Source organism: Rhinopithecus bieti, unplaced genomic scaffold, assembly GCF_001698545.2.
Source record: "Rhinopithecus bieti isolate Rb0 unplaced genomic scaffold, ASM169854v2 scaffold_7673, whole genome shotgun sequence".
NCBI lineage: Eukaryota > Metazoa > Chordata > Mammalia > Primates > Cercopithecidae > Rhinopithecus > Rhinopithecus bieti.
The window spans coordinates 2,256,182-2,279,048 of NW_016806375.1; the positions used below are offsets into that span (position 1 = coordinate 2,256,182).

At 42.4% G+C, this 22,867-nt stretch overlaps 1 protein-coding gene across 1 annotated transcript in view; it reads right to left on the minus strand.

Annotated features, from left to right (window-relative positions):
- The window catches only part of GRIA1 (glutamate ionotropic receptor AMPA type subunit 1), a 333,366-nt gene that overhangs the window by 118,468 nt on the left and 192,031 nt on the right, over positions 1 to 22,867 (minus strand). The window contains 3 exon segments of the mRNA XM_017875722.1: positions 3,711 to 3,917; positions 4,629 to 4,739; positions 16,834 to 16,938. Coding sequence (XP_017731211.1) covers positions 3,711 to 3,917; positions 4,629 to 4,739; positions 16,834 to 16,938 — 423 coding nt within the window.

Sequence of the window (22,867 nt, forward strand, 5' to 3'; positions counted from 1 at the left end):
AATAAATATAATAAAAAAAAAAAAAAAAAAAAAAAAAAAAAAAAAAAAAAAAAAATAAAGACACACACGCCAGAGTTTCTAGATTCAGTGGGCCTGGGGTGAGATGTGAGAATCCGCATTTCTAATAGGTTCCCAGGTGATGCTAATGCTGTTGGTCCAGAGACCACACCTCTAGAATCACTGACCTAGCAGATCCCAAAACAAAATATGTGACGTCTAGAAACTATCCTGGGAAAACAGCATATAGTTTTCATGTGGTAGAAAAAAGCATAAAGTGAATAAAACTATCAGAAATGGAGGTCTGCTCTGACCAGGCACTGCATAGATGAATATTCCCCATCACAGCCTGTGGTGAAGAATTCATGCTCCTTGTTTCACAGGGGTGGCCCCAGAGAAGTCATGTGGCCAGCAAGTTGGCAGAGTTGGAACTCAAATCCAGGTGTCTGTCTGCAAAGCTCATTCTCTTTCTGCTTCACCAAGACAAAGGACAGACAGGAAAGACAGCTGTGAAGGAGGCACCAAGATACACCATGTGAGGAGCAGAAACTTCATTTGCAGCATATGGCATCTGCAAATGCAGACATTTGCTGTTCTCTCAGTTAATATTGGCTTTACCGCCTAGCATTTGGATGGTGTGATTTCTACAGAGGCAGTATGTCCCAGCGTGGAGTACAAAAGCCAGAGCTGCATGTTCTGACTCTGCTTTCACTCGCTGTGTTTCCTTTGCCAAATTATCTAACGTAGAGGGCCTCAGTGTCCTCATCTATAAAATGTAAACAATAATCTTACCCACCTCATGGAGCCGATATGCAGAGTAAATGAAAGAATGTGCGTAAAGTATTCAGCATAGCACCTGGCACACGCCACACGATGAAATGTGACTACTATCATTGTTGACGAGAACAAGAGGGAGCAAAAGGAAGATAAGAGAGACCTTGATTGACTTAGTTATTTAGGAAGCCACAGAAAGAATAAATTTGGAGGCCTTCAGATGAATTTTTCCTGATCTCTAGTGGTTGGTGGTTGAGAGATGCTTCTCAAATCACTCAGTTCTTCCTCAAGGGAACAGAAAAGGAAAGCCAAACTAAAAAGAAAGGCTGAACATCTGATTGGGGCCATCACAGAGTCTTCAGAACACAGTTTTGTTTTTTTTTTTTCTTTTGAGACAGAGTCTTGCTTTGTCGCCCAGGCTGGAGTGCAGTGGCACGATCTCGGCTCACTGCAAGCTCTGCTTCCCAGGTTCACGCTATTCTCCTGCCTCAACCTCCTGAGTAGCTGGGACTACAGACACCTGCCACCATGTCCAGCTAATTTTTTGTATTTTTAGTAGAGATGGGGTTTCATTGTGTTAGCCAGGATGGTCTCGATCACCTGACCTTCTGATCCTCCCGTCTGACCTTGCGGCCTCCCAAAGTGCTGGGATTATAGGCGTGAGCCACCACACCCAGCCAGAACACATTTTTTACTTGGCAGAGGAACAGGCCTGATAAAGAGGAGGCTACTGGGGCAGGGCTGGCTGCTGAGGCACCCACAGGTAACTCCAGCTGGCCTGAGCCCTGCTGTACCAGTGACTCACCACCGGCTGTGTTGGCTACTGGGGGAGATCCTGGCATTGTTCTGCCCACACTGCAGACTTTTAACCAAGCAAACCACATTACATGAGGTGAAGGTGAAGATAAATGCTAGAGAAGGTGAAAAGTGCACAGCAGTTGCCATGGGGATGACCTTAAGAGCTTGTTGGGAGTTCCCATGGAAACCAGCCTCTAGATGCAGCATGTACCATCCAGTTCTCTACCTTTTGTCCATGGAGCTTTCCAAAGTGAGAGGTGGTAAAGGGAATAAGAAAGGGGAGAAGCACATCCCTTTCTCCAACTCAATAACCACCTTCACATGTCATCTCGAAAGCCACCTCCCTGAGGAAGATTTCCATTATTCCATCTTTTTCTTCTTTGAATTCCCTTTGTATGTCTCTCATGGCCATCATGGCTCCTCTTGCCCTGATATGAAACAAGAAGATTTATCATCCTCCTCAGTGGCTGCTTGTCCTTATGAGCACTTAACATTGACCTGGGGCTTGCCATATGCTTTAGTTTCTGTGAGTGAAGTCATGTTTGTCCCTTCCCTGCACAAGGCAGCTGGAGGCCTCTTCCATTGCCTTTTGTTGTCTCTCTACTCAAATACCTTCGTGATCTCCCAATGCCTACTGAATCATCCACACTCTTCCTCTTGTTATTTTTTACTCAAATGTATCCCTGACTACTCTTCAACCCAAGTCCTCAACAAAAACCATGCGTTTTCTCATTCTCCTCTTACACCTTACTTATTTCCACCACCATCCTATTGTTTATATTTTAAAAATTCCTGGGCTTCTTTTCTCTCATCTGTTTATTATTACTATTTTTGAGACAGAGTTTTGCTCTTGTCACCCAGGCTGGAGTGCAATGGCATGGTCTTGGCTCACTGCAACTTCTGCCTCCTGGGTTCAAGTGAATCTCCTACCTCAGTCTCCCAAGTAGCTGGGATTACAGGTGCCCGCCACCACACCCAGTTAATTTTTGTATATGTAGTAGAGATGGGGTTTCACCATGTTTGCCAAGCTAGTCTCAAACTCCTGACCTCAGGTGATCCGCCTGCCTTGGTCTCCCAAAGTGCTGGGATTACAGGTATGAGCCGCCATGCCTGGTCTCTCTGTCTGTTTAAATATGGACATTTTTCAAGTTTCACATCCCCACTGAGGGCTAGACAAACTCTAGTTAGCCCTTAGCTGAGCCATACAATGTAGACTGCTTATTCTATACTACCTTCTACTACTTTCTCACATTGTCTTTTCTACCCCATAAAATGTTAAAAGATGGGATCTTTTCTACCTCATAAAGTATTAAGCAAAAGATCAAATCTTTTGCTTCTCAATAATTCCCTAAATGCTTAAAACAGGTGGGGCATTCAGCAGCTTTTCAAGACTGCTGTAATTTATTGAAGATTTTATAGCAATTGTGCATGGAGTTATTTCAAGTGTGATGAGCATTATAAAGATAAAATAGATCTACCCCTGTTACACAGATAACCATTATATAAGGCAGAGTAAGCCATTAAAAAAACTCAGCAACTAAATTCTATAGGGGAAGGCGAGAACAATTAAAAGGGACATTCATACCTATTATGAGAAGAAAGAAACAACACCCTGAAAAAAGTACTATTTGATACAGGTTTTGAAGGAGTGGGATCTTAGGGGTGGAGAATGGAAGGGAGCACTCTAGGGAACAGAGTAAGTGAGGGACATTTGACTGAATTGGAAATTTCATGAGAGGGCAGGAAACTAGAGAGGCAAGTAACTAGAAAGTTAGGTTGGATCCAGATGCATCTAATACCAGAGAATAAACTGATACTGAGAGAGCCACAAGTGGCTCTTTGTAGGCTACTCAGCAGTCTGCCTCAAGAAAATTGATCTTGGAGCTATGCTGTCCCCTGTGTTGGACAACAATAAACTGAAGTCACAAGACTCTGAGTGGGATTGAGGGAGCTGGGACCGGTAACCTGAACAAAGAGTGTCTTAAGAAATTGGATTTTGGGTGACTCATCTGTTCAGCAGCAACAACACTCAATTACAGGGTTTCATAGACATCTGTGGGCAGGGCCACCCAACCACCAAATGATTTCCTGTCAAACCCTCTGCCTCCGCCCTCTAATTTCCTGCCGTGCAGTGAACTTACTCCATAGACCAGCTCTCCCACCATGCCATTCCAGGCCTTCGTGTCAGGGTCTCGGGCTCCGTATTTTCCATCACTGACGATCTCCAGACGGTAGGAGTAGCCCACGTGCTTGGCAATCTCTGCCGCCAGCTCTACACAGTAGCCCTCGTAACGGTCATTGCCCTCAAACTGATTGGCGTTCTTCTTGAGCATCACATAAGGATCTTCCTGGAAGAGAAATGGGGAGATAGGAGAATGTGGGTTATGGGTTCACCTATGGGTAGGGAGGACTTTGTCATGGTATAATATCACGTTTGGTTAACACTGGGGAAGGCTCTCTAGCCCCTCAATCCACTTCCTAAATGTCTTCACTCCTTAGCCCATTACAAGCTTCTAGGGTTAAGGAAGTAAACTTTGTTAAAATACGAATGTTTCATCACTGAGATATGGCGTACAGCTTTTCAATTTATGTTCCATGAGATTTTGTATTTTTTGGAAATACCTCTGGGGTCATCTTGAAGGGGAAATAGACCCTAAACAGACTCCAGGTTTCTCATGACCAGTCACCAAAAATTACAGCATCTTCACTTATAGCTACTTTATGTATTGGACTTTCTTTGAAAAGGGCTTCTATTGAGGGAGGATGGATGAAAACCAGAACAATTTAGTGTCACCCTCATGTTTTTAAATATGGGAAAGCTGGCTCAAGAGAAGGCAAGTAACTTACTCAAGGGTGCAAAGGATGAGAGAGTGAAACTATGAGATACAAAATGAAAACTCAGAGCCTCTCACTTTCAGGGCATTCCCTTTTCAACTTGCTGCTTTTATCTATTACACAGTTTTTGACAGAAGAAAGGCTAGCTTTCAGTCCTGGTGGAAAACCCTTGTGCTGGCCTAGCTTGAATCCCAGGTAACCTTGATGAAGGACTGAGTACTCACTAGGATTGTTGTGACGATATATGTTCTGTTCTGAACACTTGAATTATCGCCCCCAGCTTGGGCATCGGTGGCTGCAGGGACAAACTTATCATCTTCATTCCAGTAACCGATCTGTTAATGAGAAGAGGGTGGAGATGTCAGGTGGGCCAGCCTCCTCTGAACTGGCCTGCTCTGGATCACCCAGTCAATACTAGAGACAGGAAAGTAAGGAGCTCATGAAGAATTGGACACACTGAGCTCTAAAATATTGGTAAACAGAAACAATAAGAAGCACAATGCTTTTATTATTTATTGGTAAACAGAAACAATAAGAAGCACAGGTGCCCCCAATTTTGCCCCCAGGGAAAATCCCCAAAATAATTGGTTCAGTTTGGAAATTGCCCCCTCCGAGGGATAAGGGCTTAACTGTTTACACAGCCAGACTGCTTTGTACAATGCAAGCCAGGACCATGGGATTTAATTCCCTGCAGTTGTTCACAGGGCCAAACCCCTCTTTCCCCCATGTCTACTAATCCTGCCCTTCAGTGAGCTCATTCTAAGCTATAGTTGGAATCATATAATTTAAACATTACATTATTTTACTTTATTTTTAGGTTAACAGTATTTTTCCATCTAGATTTAACTTCCTAGGATGGTTGTTTATCCTTTATTTTTTAGAATTTCTTCTGTCTCCAAGTATAGACTATTATAATAGTATAGAGAAGTGCCTAAAAATTATGGTTGACAATATTAATTTTTCAAATTTGAGTAGGTTATTTATACTAATTCATTTTCCAAGGTCTCTCAAGAAACATTAATTGAATTGCTATTGTGTGTAAGGCTCTGAGCTAAAACATTAGTGTTGCCTGTTGTGAGGCAGGGTTGACGAGATGCAAAGAAATCTGAGAGATAGCCCTCACTCTGAGAATGCCTCTGGTCTACCATGGGAAGACATGACATGACCGCAGAAGTGACAAGTGAGTGGGCCTAAGGAGTTCAGAGAAGCAAAAGCCAAGTGTGGGATCTTATGCAGGGAAAAATGTAACAGGAGGAATCAGGGCTTATGATCATGAGAGATGAACAGTCTGGACCAAAACCTTTCAGGTTAGGGAGAATATGAGCCAAGATATGAAGACAGGAATCCGACCAGATGTTTAAGTTCTGTGGGTCCTGCGTGGAAGATGGAGTTAGCTCAAAAGGGCAGTAGGTACCTGGGAATAGGTAGCAGAGGTTTTGAAGGCCAGGCTAAGCAGTATAGACTACACCTTTAGGCAACAGGGGGTCATTGGAGGTTTGGAAACAGCAGAATGACATGACTAATACACACACCCACACACACCCACACACCCTAAAGCTATGCCTCCTATACTTGCCTCTCTTTATCTCTGTCTCTAAACACTATTTGCTTTAGACAATTGTGTTTTGTTTTGTGATCATTTTACTGGCTCTAGATACAAAGGAAAAAAGGAAAGAGAACTAGAAGTGCAACGCAGAAGGATGAACAGGTCTATCAACAGCCAGAACTCAGCGTAGGCTCATAAAAACTGAGGTGCTTGCCAAATGGTCAGCTGAAATGTCACCTTCACCTTGATGTCCTTCCCAGTTCCTTCAGTTGGAAATAGTTTTTCCTGTAATCTTGCAGCCATTAACAACAATAATTGCCAGCACTGATGATGCTCTTGCTATGTCAGAGGCTAAGTGTTCAACAGTTTTCATGCCATTTTGCCTGGCTTGTGGGAGTATGTTAATTTGCCCAAGGTGAAGCAGTTGCAAAGTGGATGAGCTTGTCCTAGAACCCTGACAATCTCTCTGCAGAGGCTGCGTTTAGCCACTATGCTGTTCTTCCTAAGAAGGAACTGGGCTCTGGACTTGAAATCATATTAGTTATCATTTATTGAATGCTTGCATTTCAGGGACTTTTTAAAGTGCTTTTCATGTTTTAAATCCTTTCATCCTCACAAAACCTGCAAAGTGGGTAGTTAATTATCTTTTCAATTTAAGTATGCAGAAAGTGAGATGTGGAAAGTGAAGTAAATTTCCCAAGGCCACGGGGTAGCTGTGGAGCCAGGATCTGAGCCAGGGAGACCAACTCCAGGGCCGTGCCTGCCACATGCCAGTGAGCTGCCAAACAACCCTGAGTGCCTTGTGTACGTTCCGATTAGAGCCCTGGGTCTAGCTGTTTGTGTGTCTGTCCCCATCTCTCCACGGTGCTATGAGCTTCTCATGGACAAGACTGAAATAAATATACTTGTTCCAGGGTTTCTGTCTTAGTCCAGCACATCTTTTTCCCAGAGAAGCAGCTCAGGAAATGTTTGTAGAGGGAATGAATGGATCCAGACAGCAGTGACCCAGCATGCACACGGTGCACGCTATCGATGCTGAGACAGTTCAGAGGTCTGACGGGGAGCATGTCTTTGAGGATACTGCACGGAGGTTTACCCTCAGTGCAGGCATGTGTATGATGTTCCCTGTGAGGGATGCTGTTAGTCAGTGTGGAAGGAGACATTGCTCTCTAATGACAGAAGAACCAGAAACCCATGTTTCTAGAATGTCAGAACTGGAAGGGGACTGAAGAATTATTTTGTCCAACTTTTTCCTTTTTCACAGGGAGAAGCAGAGGCCCAGAGATCACAGGATTTGCTCAAGACAGTCTCAGTTCCCTCACTTTTGCAAGGACTGTGTTCTAGGGAACCCTAAGAGACTTGTAGGGCCCTTCACCACTCATGGAAGGTGGTGAGGGGCAGTGAAGAGGAGGGAGCTCTGTCTTCCTCATCCTTGCTCCAATGGTCAGCTCTGCTTTTTACCTATTTCACCTATTGGGATTCCCCTCGAGAGTTGCCTTTTACAAGGAGCCTTCTGGCTGAAAAATAGATGTTTAAAAGCACTCTTGTAGTATATTATGATGTAAAGTTTTCTGCTTTTTTGGGTATTGTTTTGTTTTTAAAATATCCACAGTACTTTTATAACATCTTTACACTATGCAAATAGTGCAGGCAGGCTTAGGATTCTTTTCTCTGCTTTACAGATGGGAAAACTTAGGCTTAGGGAGATTAAATTATCTAACAAAATAATAGGTTATATAGTAGATTAGTGGCAGGACATAGAACCCAGGTCTCGTGGACCTCAAAGGTAATATTATTTAATAAAATCAATACAAACCTGGGAAAATATCTGTCAAATATTTATCCCCCTATAGATGGTGCTAAGGTTTTTGTTTGTTTGTTTGTTTTCTTTTCCCTTTCTCCTCCTTCTTGTTCATTTTCTTCCCTCTCATCCATCCCTTCTCCCTTCCTCCCTCCTGTCCTTCCTTCTTTTCTTCCTCTCTTTCTTCTTCCTTCTTCACAATTAGTCCACAGGTTTAAATATTCCTACTCAAACTGCACAACCATCAGTAGAAAGGAAGTTGCTTCCTTTGACATGCAACTAATTCCTCTAAAAGCCACTGAGTGTTAAGATGTATTATTTTAAAAAAGAGGGAGCCCAGTGGTCAAGATATTGGTGTCTGGCCTCAGGCCAGACCTGGTTTAAAAGCTAGGCTTTCCTAATTACCAACTGTCAGCTTAAGCAAGTTACCTGACCTCTGTAGTCGTCAGTCCCTGATCTGTAGAGTCGATATAACAATAGTACCTGCCTCATGGGTTGCTGTGAGAACTACATTAGTTAAAGCATGTAAAACAATTAGCATAGTGCACGGTTCATATTGTCAGTAAGCTAAAAAATGATATTCATTAGGGTAATGCCTAGTTGACGGTTAACAGGTTTCTATACTACAAGACATTTCTGTTTTCAATTTGCTATTGAACATTATGTGCAAAAGAAGCATGTATTATAGAGCATTTTGAAATTCACTTGACAATATAACCCTTTTTTACATATAGAATGTTCAGGGTAAGTGGTTCAAAAATTATAAAACACTGCTGTAAAATCCCAAGGTTTTCATACAAGATAAGGAAAAAAAGCAAGATGAATCAGTGTAAGACAGATGTATATGGCTTAGAAAGATATTTTAAATTTTAAGGATAGTGGTCCTTCAAAGCTAGCACTACTTATTAATTATAGCACTACTGTTAAATTGGGATCTCTAAAAAAATATTGTATAACTTGGCTTATATGCTAGGTACTTTCATATCAAAAGCTAGTAGAATAGTTAGAAATTGTAAACAAACCTATTTTATTTCTAACTCTTTTATAGGGAGATAAAACATAATATTGCCAGGGTCAGTGAGCTGAGTGATGCTCAGTCTCATGCCTATGCCTCATGTAAGCTAGTATACTGAGAAATCTGGTTCCACAGTTTGATGAAAAGAAAGCTGGCAAAGATTTTTGAAGAGACATTGCACTTTGGAGATAAGAGCACATTTTCCTTTCTTTGGGAAATGGTTGGATTATTATACAGCACTTCGATTCTCTACTGAGGATATGCAGGAACTTTGATTCTATCTAAAAGTAAATCAGCTAGTAGTTGGTAAAGATTGGGGCCCACCAGTCAGGAGAGGATTTAAACAATTCTGACAGTGAGAGGGCTTCTCCTGGGGCCAGTTATAATTTTTGATCTCCTTGTTTTCCATCTACCTCTAAAGATTCTTTGAATGTAAAATGAATCTAGATGATAGATCAGATTTTTTAAGTGGATAAAGTCTTAAAAGGAGATGATCATAGAACTGAAAATTCAATTGATCTACATTGCACTGTCATCAAATCAAATTCAGAAATTGGTATCTCCAGGCTGCCTCTGAAACCACAGCCCCTCACCTAAAAAAATAAGATCCTTTAGAATCAATTTTTAAAGACTAAGTTGTCTATTGTGGCCAAGATAATTAGCTGACTCCCAGGCATTCTCATTTTGCTTCCATGGTGTAGAGATGTTGGTGGAAAGTGGCTACCTAGCCAGCAATGACATTTCCCAGCTTGTTTTGCCTCTGGTTGAGCCACATAACTGGCTGTATTCTGATGGAATACAACAGAAGTGATATGCATCTCTTCTAGGCTGATGCCCCAAAACTCTCCAGCAGAGTTGCCATTTTCTTTCATTCCTATCTGTTAGCTGGATGTTGAAATCCAGAAAGACCCAAGTAGACAGTGGTGGGGCCATGAGCCTGAGTCTTAGCCAGAACCCTCAGCCAAAAAAGTGGTCACTGAGTGAACAACAATAACAACAAAAGTGTCTTTTGCATTAAACAGCTGAGATTTCAGAGTTTATCTGTTACAGCACCTAGGATTATCTAAATTAATACACTTAAAAGATTCGAAGTTAATAAGTGTATGTGTAACTTTATCTGAGTTCTGCTTGAGGTGTTATTTTATTAAATTTGCAGGCATTTTTCCCCCTTGCTTATTGGCAGATCTTTTGAAGTATGGGCTAGCGTAGTGTGCTCTCTGATTGCCCAGAAACATTTGATAAGCTGCCCAGTCATATAATAAACAACCTTTTATTTATATGTGCTTATTCTGTGTCAGTATATTCTAGGCAGTGTGAATATAATAAAAATGCAAATAATGGTCCTTGCTTTTAGACAGCTGGCATTTTAGAACACTTAGGAGGTACAAGAGTATGAAGAAAATACATATCCAGACCAGGGGTTGACAAACTTTATCCTAAAGGGCCAGAGAGTAGATATCTTTGGCTTTGTGGATCATACAGTCTGTGTTGCCACTACTTATCTCTGTTGTTGTCATGCAGAGGCAGATATAGAAAATATATAAACAAATGAGCATAGTTATGTTCCAGAAAAACTTTATGGACATTGAAATTTTAATCTCTCATAATTTTTACATGCCACAAAATAGTCTTCTTTTGATTTATTACAATCATTAAAAAATGTAAATGTAACCATTAGCTCATGGGCAGTACAAAAATAGGTGGTGGGATGAATTTGGCCAGTAGGTAGAGGTTTGCCAACCTCAATCTAGATCAATCAACCAACAAAAATATATCAGAAGGAATAAGCACCGTGAAAAGTACAAATAAAAAGGAAACTGTGACTGTGTGCTGGGTGAGAGTGACTTTAAAAATGCTTGGTCAAGGATGTCCTTTGCAAGGTGGCTTCACTTGGACTGAGACCTGAATGACAAGGAGGCACACAGTACATGAAACTATAGTGATAGAAAATGCCAGGTAAAGGAATAGCATATGCAAGTGACTTGAGGCAAGTGTGAGGTTGTGCTCAAGGAATGCAAAGATACCAGCATAACTGCAGAGAAATGAGCTAGAGAAAGAGGAGTGAGAGCTGATGCCACAGGGAAGAAGCATTGAGGGCTCTGAGGGCCACGTTGTATATTTACTGGCAACAGGAAGGCGGTAAAAGTTTTAAGGAAAGGAGCCATATAACCAGATACATATTTGAAAATTATTGTCCTAGCTCTTGTGGTGGAAAAGTAGCCTTGTAGAGGGACAAGAACATAGCAAGACTCGTGACTGGTAAGGAGGCTACTGCGTGGTGTGTGGAAGGTGGACTGGGCTCTGGGCTCAGCAGTAGAAATGGAGAGAGGTGGTGGGGTTGAGGCTATATCTGAGGTGCTACATCTATATCTGATGCTATAACGTGATTCAGTATGGTCAAAACTGGGTAACAAGGATTTAAAGCAAAACTTCCAAAAAGCATATGGAATGGGAAGCTATAAATTCTTTGGGACTTTAGAACATTACTTTTGATATCAGCAGGACTTTGTGTCCCTTTAGTCTTGTTTCCTGCCCAGTCGTTTCATTCTAGTTATACACAGGGTCAGAAGTGGGGATAACAAACTTGGGGCAGGGCAGGGCCACTCAAATCAAATTGAAATGAGAAGTAGGTGCCTTCAACCAGTCTAAAAATTGCTATAGGAACAATGGTGATGGGAAAAGATGGTTGAATCAACAATACCAGTTCTCCGATGAAAAATGTAAGAGAATTTTCCCTAAACTTCTCCACTGGGCAGTCATTTATCAGAGTTTGTGACTGGATTTTGATAAGATATTTTATTTGGATAGAGACCCTAAATCAGTACCCTATAGTGAAGTGGTATCCCTGAGTGGGATTTCCTAAGGATCCCGTTTTAGTAGAGCAAGTACCCATCCTGGTATCTGAAGCCCCTAAACTTTATGAAGAATGGATGCTTAGAACACACACATTTCAGTGGGATGTCAAATTGTATCCAGGCACCTACAGGGTGTATTGGCACATGGGTGAACAGGAAATAGGCCTGAAGATCAGGAGAGTTTCTCTGAGGCCCCAAATCTGGAAAAAACAGCTCCTTTTTATTATACACAATCAGGTAAGGCCATGTAATGCTCACTGAAATCAGTACAACTAGGTCACCCTTGAAAATCAGAGAAATTATTTTGTTAGGAGGCTGTTTGAGCAAAAGCCTGAAGCCACAGATGTGAGGAATTGATTTTCCGAAAGGCAGATCCCCATAAACAAAGGATGTTTAAGCCCACATTCTAAGAAAGGATTTGGCCGTTGGAAGGTAAGTTTAAAAACAGCCCCGGGATCTGAAAACTAAAGCACATCATTTGCTCTTGGATTTTAAGGTACTCTGTTATTTCTCTTTGCTGATTTATCCATTCCACAGGCTTGCACAGCCTGACTCGCCCAAATGCAATGCTGATATAAAATCCCTGTGGCCTATGGAAGGGAGTTTAAAACTACAAACAGGCAAACAAATGTGGGCTGAATGTCCACTACATGCCAGGTGCTACTTTTCTGAATCCCTTACTACAAGCAGTGGGGTAACAGGCATTGTCTTATTCAATCCTGACAATGATCCTGGGAGGCAAAAGAGTATTATCATCCTTTTAGAGATGATGTAATGACGTTCAGGGAGGCTAAATAATTTGTTCAAGGTCATGTGCCTAGTAAAGACTAAAGCAGAGACTTAAAATCCTGGTCTCTCTGCCTCTAAAGCCCAAGCTCTTATTCATTCTGTCAGTGTTTCTTTTTTGTATATTATATTTATTACATTATATTATATTTCTTTTACTTCCATCTTCTTTCCTTGGTAGTTGCCAGTGATTCTTATTAAACCCTTTAGAGCACGAACCAGAAAATCTGCAGGTTGGAGAGGAGGATTCAAGAAAGTGCAGATTCCTAGGCTTCATCTGTGTTCTCCAGAAGCAGAGTACCCAGAGGCTGGGACTCAGGAATCTGCATTTTAAATAAGGCCTCCCAGTAATTCTTCTATTTGCTGAGGCTTGAGAACCATTAATCTTGCTACAGTGCCTCCACTTCTGAGAAGTTCTTGATGAAGAGCAAGTCTTGAAGAGATAAAAACTCTCCCAGAAGTCTCTGGGCAATAGTTAGGGTCAACTCAAAGGGCTGGGACCTCTGGTTCTGGGAGTAACAACTGGGGAATTTCACACCAAAGGACAGTTTGTCAATTGATGAAGGCCCCAATGGAAACTCTACTTTCACAGAGGAAGCCAAAGTCCAGCCAGGAGAAGAACAACGTGACTAAGGAGAGGATGGTAAAAATGCAGCAGATTGCACTGATATCCAAGGTGTCAGATTTGAGAGGAATTAGGGTTTGTACAGCCCAATGTCTCTCATTTATTTTAGAGACCCAGAGAGACTATGAGATATGTTGAAGACCACACAGCTGGATGATGGCAAAAATGGGGTAGAAGTCTCTGGCTTCTATCTTACTTGTTGCACCCTCACTATAACCCCAATATATCCAGTGACCACTAACGTGTAGAAAATAATCTGGCTATATTTTAAGCTAATCCACTACTCCAGAGTTGGGGAAAACAGTTCAACATCCATATTTTAATTACGGCAAACACATAACTACTCACATACAATGTAGAAATGCCAATTTGTTCTATCCAGGAAATAGCAATATTTTTTTTCCCCTGAGGGCAAAAGGCCGTTTTGAGGATTCTGAGGAACAGCTCAGGTCTACGGTCAACACTTTTCTATCTAGGAGCAATAGGCTTGCCTGTTCTGGCCTTACACAAAAAGGCTACAACATCTATGTTTTCATTTTCAAGGTAGGGGGTGACACCATCAGTTCTCAGAATCTGAAAGAAAGGGGCTGGGAACAGTGGCTCATGCCTGTAATCCCAGCACTTTGGGAGGCCGAGGTGGGAGGATCACTTGAGCCCAGGAGTTTGAGGTTATAGTGAGCTATGATCGTACCACTGCACTCCAGCCTGGGCGACAGAGTGAGACCCTGCCTCAAAAAAGAAAGGAAGAAAAAAAAAAAAAAAAAAAAGCCTGGGCACAGTGGCTCACGCCTGTAATCCCAGCACTTTGGGAGGCTGAGGTGAGTGGATCACATGGTCAGGAGTTCGAGACCAGTCTGGCCAACGTGGTGAAACCCCGTCTCTATCCAAAATACAAAAATTAGCTGGATGTGGTGGCAGGTGCCTGTGATCCCAACTACTCAGGAGGCTGAGGCAGGAGAATTGCTTGAATCCGGGAGGTGGAGGTTGCAGTGAGCCAAGACCATGCCATTGCACTCCCATCTGAGCAACAGAGCAAGACTCTGTCTCAATAAATAAATAAATAAATAAATAAATAAATAAATAAATAAATCTGAAAGGAAAATGGCTTTGGGGAGGTGGTCACATATTTGATGTCCCTTCCAGAGGCAGTACTCTTAACAGCAGCTGCTAAATACTTTGAAATAAATAAACAANCCCCGTCTCTATCCAAAATACAAAATTAGCTGGATGTGGTGGCAGGTGCCTGTGATCCCAACTACTCAGGAGGCTGAGGCAGGAGAATTGCTTGAATCCGGGAGGTGGAGGTTGCAGTGAGCCAAGACCATGCCATTGCACTCCCATCTGAGCAACAGAGCAAGACTCTGTCTCAATAAATAAATAAATAAATAAATAAATAAATAAATAAATAAATCTGAAAGGAAAATGGCTTTGGGGAGGTGGTCACATATTTGATGTCCCTTCCAGAGGCAGTACTCTTAACAGCAGCTGCTAAATACTTTGAAATAAATAAACAAGCCACCTCAGTGTTCTCCAGATTTCAGCCATGTGCTACCTCTTCAACATTTACCATAGCTGTTAATAACCACTAACACAGGTAATATTCACTGAGCAGTGATCAGGCACTAATGTAGACATGGTCTGTGCCCGTTTTACAGATTTGAAAATTGAGGGTTATAAGACCTAAGTGACCTAGCAAATGTCTTCTCCAGCAGCAGAAATCAGAAGACCAGGGGACAACAAAAATGAACTCAGATTTGGACTATTTCTGGATAAGTGTTATTTTCAAGGGTTTTTGAGCCCAGAAAGAGTGTTCGTGTACAATCAGCATGCCAAAAGTTTGCTGAAAAGTGGTTACATTCCCAGTGGCTACGTTCATAGCCAAATAGGGTGCCCTTATTTGGTACCTGCTGTAAGTTAAGGCAGGTTACTGTAGCTGATTCCTGAAGGAGGAAATCGCCCAGTCAGAGATGGGAGATGGGCTCTGGAAGGCTGTGGTTAGTGAGAAGATGTGATGATAGAAGAAGGGTCAGAGAGATGTAACATTGCTGGTTTTGAATATGGAGAAAGCTCCGTAACATGGGAGCCAAGGAATATAGGTGGTCTTTAAGAAGCTAGAAAAGGCAAATAAACAAATTCAACTCTGGAGCCTCCAGGAAGAAACATGGTCTTGCCAACACTTTGATTTTAGTCCAGTGAAACTCAAGTCAGACTTCTGATCTACAGAATTGTGAGACAATAAATCTGTGTTGTTTTAAGTCACTGTTTGTGGTAATTTATTACGGCAGCAATAGGCAACTAACAGCCGTAATGAATGAGATGAGTTAAGATTGGCTATGAGATAGAAGATGCAGTTCTGTACACAAGAGCAGAGAAGACAGGTTTAAGGGAGGTGAGGATGGAGAGTGTACAAAGAGAACTTTAAAGTAGAACTTTCTGCAGTGATGGAAATGTTCTACATCTGTGCTGCCTGATGTGGTAGCCACTAGCCACATGTGGCTACTGAGTACTTGACATGTAGATAGTACAACTGAAGAACTGACTTTTAAATTGTAATTTATTTAAAATTCAACTTAAATAGCCACATATGGAGAGTGGCAAGGGTATCTGATAGCACAGGCATAGAGAGCATTAAGTCTGAGAGATTAAGACCCAACTTTCAATGGGCCAGGCCCAGTACTTAGAACTTTTGCACACTCTTAGGTTATTTAATCCTCTCAATGACCCTATGAGGTTGGCATGGTTAAGGTGATCACCACTTACCAGATAAGATAATTAAGGAACAAAGAGCTCAAATAAATTATCCGGAATCCCAGACTAGTAAGTGCTGAAGCCAGGATTCAGTGTTGAGGATTCCAGAGCCAGCATTCTGATCCATGGCACCCTACCAGCTCTATGCTCTATTCTGTACAATACTTCCCAGTCATTAGGCTATGCCACCAAAAGGAATTAAAAATGTGATGAAGACCATGAGCAGATAAGTAGAGGCTTCCATGAGGCATAACAAGAAAGGCCAGAGAAGGCTTCCCTGGGGAATGACATTTACTTTGAGTGTGGAAGGCTGAGTAGGGATTGGCAGGCAAGAGGAGGGAGACGGGTAGAGGAAGTCTCAGGCAGAGGAAACATGTATGAAGGCTCAATGATACGAAAGAACATGGTGTATTCAGGGAGATGAAAGACAAACAGAATGACTGGAGTGGAGAGATGAAGGAAGTACCAAGGGTTAAGTTTGAAGAAATTGGCAGAGGCCTGGGCACATAGGTTCTGGTAGAATTTGAAATGTTATTCCAAGGATTTGAATGCTATTCTAAGAATTTTCATAGGCAAGCATATCATACATTATATAAATATGTAAACATATATTTTCACCCTTACTTTTGTATAAATAATAGAGCGGATATGACCAAGTATCGATTAGGAAAAGATGGTTCACCTCATCAGTAATCATCATTCTCAAGTTATTGGTTTGGAATCCCTCAGGAATAGCAGTGGCATTTTATACGCATCAATTACTTTGTATTTTAGAAGTGCTTTCCTCTACCTTGGATTTTCACAAGCATCCTGGGATAAATGTAGAGATTTTTAAATCTCCATTTTACAGATGAATGAATGGATTCTCAGAGGAAGAACGAGACTTGCCCAATGTCCCAACTGGTTAGTGGCAGAGCCAAGTCTAGAGTCTGTGTTGTCTGAGTTTCTTCAAAGATCCAGCCCAGAAAAGGTAGACTCACAGGCCCTCAGCTCTGTCCAGAGTCCCTGCTCAGCCTCTCCTCTCTGCAGAATGGAAGTGAAGGTGGATCTTACCTTTCGGATGCCATCATGTTTCATTTCAATCACGTGGAGCGTGTAGTTGGTCCGGCGTCCTTTCTCATTAAACTGCACATTTCCTGTCAAACCTTCAAATCGCACCTGGAAAACAAAACCAAGTGGTGGGCAGTGAATGCAGATGTACTTTTTGTGTGTTTGCTTTTTCCACTGAAGTAGAAATTCAGAACCCAAGAATGTTCCATGGAATGATGTCTTGGAGTATCCTGAATGCTAAAACTCTTCACTCCCTTGCCACAAGCAAGGGATGCATTAGAGACCTCTTTCCCCTAAATTGGGATTCATCCTGACAATTGTTTTTACTTATTTCTTTAGGCAAATACTAACAATGGGTCAGAATGCATACTAACGTGAAATGTCTGCACCATCCCTAACCAAACACCTCCCATCACATGACCACTATGACCACTGCCCTTCTCAGGTACACATCTGAAGATGAAGAAAGTGTGGGGGGACCTGCAAAGGAAAGAAAATGGTGCACCATCAACAGTGAGTCAGAAGACCCAGGACAAGAAGCCAGCTTTATAAATGAAGCCTTAAGCTATGCTTGGGGATGACTTCTTACTTCTTTTAAGAATTTCTTCTTTATTCCTGAGTCCAGGGAATAAAACACTTGGTAACTGAAAGACTTGGATTTAACCCCAGCTTACTCCTTAATAGCCAAGTGCCCTCAGGCAATTTAGCTGTCTAAGCCTTCAGTTTCCAAAAATCTCTGCCCTTTTTTTTTTTTTTTAAATCTTAAATGATAACTGCTAATGTGAAAGTGGTGTGAAAACTTCAAAGCACCTGGGGAGAACCCATTGTGTTCAGACAAGACAATGCAAGGTGTTAAAGAGATCTCAGTTGGCTAAAATAAAATTGTATTGGAACCCTCAAATATGCTGCATGAGACTTCTCCACAAATGGGCTAAATCAAACTTTCATGGCCTTCTGTCTTCAAATTCATATCAAAAGTCAAGTGGTCACCACGGAGATCCAAGATCTTTAGGGCTGAGTTTGCTCCTCTGTGGGTGACTGATAAATGTCATCCAAGACCACTCTCAAACTGACCCTGAGTCTAGCTGTGTATCATCAGTTCAGGTACAAGCAACCACACTCCCTAATAGTGATCCACCATGTGTCCTCAGATCCCTCTTGCCTAAGGCCAGTGAGGTGAGTGTCTACCTGTTACAAATACAAATCCAACCCTGTGACCCAACACTGTTTATTTTCCCCCCTTCAAATGGCTTAAAAGGAAGCTTTGCAGAGTTTTATATATTTTTTTTGACAGTGGCTAGCTCCTCTGTTGTTAGAAGGTATAAGAAGAGCTGGAGGTTGTGTGTGTTTGAGAGTGAGAGAGAGAATGCGTGTGTGTGTGCATGTGTGTGTGTTCCCATTTGGAGGCTGACCCTCTTGTCACCTTCTGGTTTGAAGTCTCAGTGAGGAGGTCACAACAGGCCCAGAGCACTGAGCAAATTTTACAACATGCTCTTTACTTTCTTGGATGAAATCTGGAGAAATCCCCAGCTCCGTAAATGTCTGGGCTATCTTTGTTTTTCAGAGAGAAAACAAAGTACAGATTCTACTACAAAGAATAAAAGAAAGGAGCAATTCCAGTCCATCGGCAACTTCACCTTCTTATCACCTCAGAAATCTCTTGCCAATCTTTAGTATTCCCTTATTTCCTGTTCAAGATAGTGTTAGTTTGGTGGATACCATGTAAGTGACTCATTCCAAAAAAACAGACTTGGATAGATGAGCAGATGGTAGACTGGTAGACTGATTTGCCCAAACTGAAAGTGTAATTAATAATCCAAATAGGCATCTACTTTTCAGCCCAGTCTCAAGTTTCATACTAATAATCAGCATGGCATATTAGTATGGCAGAGTACATAATCTCACTATGACTAAGTTTCTCATTTGTTTAACGGAACCAATTAGAGTTAATTATGTCTTAAGGTTGTTCTAAGGATTAAATGAATTATTTTTTGATCAATGTTTGGTGCATGGTGAGTATTCAAAAAATGCCAGCTGTTATTAGTATTGTTGCTAATGGTGATACTTAATACTAACATTACTTTCTAAAACCTTCATGTTTATGACACACTTGCACACATATTATTTCACCTCTAGTCACAGGAACCCCCTGAACTATCTTTATTTACATGGGAGACGCCAAACTCTGTGAGGTAAAGTGATCTGCTGAAGTCTTATGACTAACCAGTGGCAGAGGTAGGTCTAAAATCTGGAGCTTGTGATAACTTCTGGTATCTTCACTTAAGGTACCAAGTGTTCTCTCAAACACAGGCCAGTGCTATTGTGCTAGGCTTCAGGAGGACAACACAAAAATGTGCAATGTAGTGTTTTCTACCTGCTTTCTGCTATTGCTGCTGGGCATTTCCCAGGTCATGCGCTGCTCATTCTAACTGTATGACCATGGGTTCCTTGCTCAAACTATCTGTTTCTTGGTTTCCTCCTCCAAGAAGTACTTAGCATATTGTCTGGGACATAAGTATTCAATGCATAGTTCATATTATTTAGATGATGATAATGATGATTACTACTACTGTGCTGCATATAGTGGTTAAGAGTTACAAAAAATAAAATATAAAATTGAGGTCTTGGGGTTGGTAGGTTGTCTCAGACCAGGGGACTCTTTCAGAAGAAAGAAGGATCATGTCATTGACACTTTTACTGCCTTCCTCAGTTTCCAATAAGGTCAAGGGTCCTAACTGCACATTTCTAGTGACCCAAGGACCTCTTGCACTGTCACGATGATCTCACAAGAAGCTGCTTATTTCATGTTCACAGAAACCCAGTGACTAGCCAGAGCAGAGGTTATTTTGCCTGTTTCACAGATGAGCTTGTTGAGACTCAGAGCTGATGGTGCTTGACTCCAGGATTCACAGTAAGTAATTGAGAGGTCAAGGGTAACTGAAGGCTCTTAGTGTCTAGTTGGGGAAGCCAAGTCTTACATGCACTGAGATAAAACAAAGTATCAGAGAATGGGAAAGAGATATCCCAGAAACACCATTCCATGATGGCAGAGCAAGGGGAGTTCAAGCGGATGGCTCAGCCCCAAACCATTTATTGAGGAGAGTCAGGACTCAGAGTCAGAGGAAGAAGCTTCTCAGAAATGTGTATCTTGAAACCGCTGTCCCCATTCATCAGGTCTGAGCTCTGGGATCTGGGCACTTATCCCTTTCTCCCCCTGTCCCAGGGTGACTGAGGTCAGATTGATGGAGCCCAGGCACTTCTTCTTGGTTCCTGCTCCCGGAACTCCTGTCGCCATCCTGGCGCCCTCAACTCCCTCCATGAAGGATGGAGAATTAACCTTGGGCTTCCTGTAAAGGGTACTGGGTGCCAGCTCAGAGTCTGCTGCTGCTAGGGGGCTGAAGCATACATTTCCTTTCCTGCTTGGTGCTGAGAGAATGCGGGTTAATGTCTCTATTACTTCAGCTGTGTTAAAGAAAGAATTAATCAGCACACTTGTTAAAGCACAGTAAAGAAGACTTAATTCAGAATCATAGCAATAGGTATAAAGACCCCTGCAATGGGGTCTTGCAGTCGGGGAGAGAGATTGGGCTCAACTCCAAATACAGCATGGGCCAGTGGGAATGTATAACCAAGGAGCAGGGTGGGGGTCACTGGACAGGGAATTACTAACAGCAAGCATCAGGGTTAAGAGGAATTCTGGCTAAAATGGCCTAAGAGGATTCTTGCTGAAGATGGACCAGGATAATCCGCCATCATCTGGGGAATGGTGGAGGCTGAAGACGATGATCATGGCAAAGAGGGTGGACATGGTGGACAGGGTTCTTGCTAAACTGACTTAGCAAGTTCTTTGCCAAAACTGGATTTTACAAGAATTGCACAAATGGGCCTAGGAGAAAGTTCAGAAGCCTGACTAATGTTTGGTCAAGCAAAGAATATTTTTCAGATGTCAACTGTGACTCCTCTCCCCTGCCCTCATAGGATCCTGAAAGGCAGTCCTGAAGGAGATAGCCAAGCAGTCACACTGGATGCAGGGCTCCTGTATCCCCTTTGCAGGTGGATCCTTCCTTCTGGATGCTCACTGGTTTTGAGGCCTGTAGGCTAGGTCCTCGCTGGGACACATCCTAGCTACTCTGGCCAGAACAAATCTCAGAACCCTTCTAAGCTTCACTTTCCTACCTGAGTCATGGGAAGAATAATCTCGGCTCTGACTGTCTCATGTAGCTTCCCTGAAATTCAAAGAAACACAGGCATGGTGTTTTTTTTTTTTTTTTTTAACGTAGTCTCACACTGTTGCCCAGGCTGGTGTGGAGTGCAGTGGCACGACCTCGGCTCACTGCAACCTCCGCCTCACAGGTTCAAGCAATTCTCCTGCCTTAGCCTCCCAAGTAGCTGTGATTACAGGTGCCTGCTACCACGCCCAGCTAATTTTTTGTATTTTTAGTAGAGACAGGGTTTCACTATGTTGGCCAGGCTGGTCTCAAACTCCTGACCTCGTGATCCGTCCTCCTCAGCCTCCCAAAGTGCTGGGATTACAGGCGTGAGCCACCATGCCCAGCCCACAAGCATGATGCTTTCTTAAAATTCTGAGCCCTGTGACAAGCCAGTCAGGGAGACAGCACTAGGAGGATTATGTCTGTTTAGCAGACGAGAAAATCCAGATCTGGAAAAGGCAAGGAATTAGTACCAGATCCCCCAGATGGTGCTGGGTGGAGCCACGGTTGGAACCCAGCTCTTCTATTCCTAATTCCCTAACAGGCCAGTGTGACACCTGCAAGTCCTTGCTTGTACCCTCACTCTACCTCGTCTCTTGCTGGGTATCATTGACATCCCCATCCAGAATCTCCAAAACCCGATTTACTCCATGTTCAAATTTACCCTACCTTTAAGGGTTCCATTACCATCCATCTCAGTTTGCCTGGGATACAGGCATGAGGATATAGTTTGGATATTTTTCTCCTCCAAATCTCATGTTAAAATATGACCCTGAAGGTTGGAGGTGGTGCCTGGCGGGAGGTGTTTGTATCATGGGGGCGGAACTATGGTGAATGGTTTGGTGCCCTCCCCATGGTAATGAATAAGTTCTTACTCAGTTCTCATGAAAGCTGGTTGTTTAAAAGAGCCTGGCACCTCCTCCCTTATCTCTCTCGCTCCGTCTCTTACCATGTGACATACTCTCTCTTTCTTCACCCTCCGCCATGATTGGAAGCTTCCCGAGGCCCTCATCAAAAACAGATGTGGGCAGTATACTTCGTGTACAGCCTACAAAACTGTTAGCTAAAACGAAACCTTGTTCTTTATACATTATCCAGTTTTGGGTGTTTCTTTATAACAATGCACATCAACTAATGAAGGACAGTTCTGGTCCTCTTGCTCTAGAATAATAATTGTAGTTTTTCCTTTCACCCTAAGTGTTCCCGTTTGGATGATAGATTTTGGATAATAAAGTGGTCACCCTATTGAAAGGCTAGTCACATTCCTACAGAAAGCCTTGCTGATGTCTGCATTCCTCAGTGATGGCATTCTGCTCTGATCATCCACAGCAACATGAACCCACCTGGGTTAGCCCTTAAAGGCAGGACTGTGTCTTAAACTCCCATTGCCCACCCAACCCCAGACTCCATCTAGCAAAGTTCTGAGCATAACTTCACTTCCATATGATTGATTGTTGACTGGCAGGCTGCAAAAACAGAGGGATGATTACTATTTAGGGGAGGTATTCTAAATTTGAGGCCCTGGGATGGGTTCTAGGAGGATCTATGTTCTCCCTACTCCTGGTCATGCAGAAATGATGTATGTACATGTATGCATTTTCTAAGAAAAGAGTCTACAGATTTCTTTTTAAAAATCATGTCCTCAAATGCCTATTACCTCTCCAATGTTAAGAACCCAACTTGGGGAGTTGAGTCTTTTCTGCCATCCAGAAGGCGACATATGGGCATCCTAATGTTGCCTCCTTCCTGGAGTGCTGAGGGCCTCCAGGATGTGGGTTCATTAATATTCTGAATGGCTCCCTAGATGGCAGGCAGGGGGCAGGCAG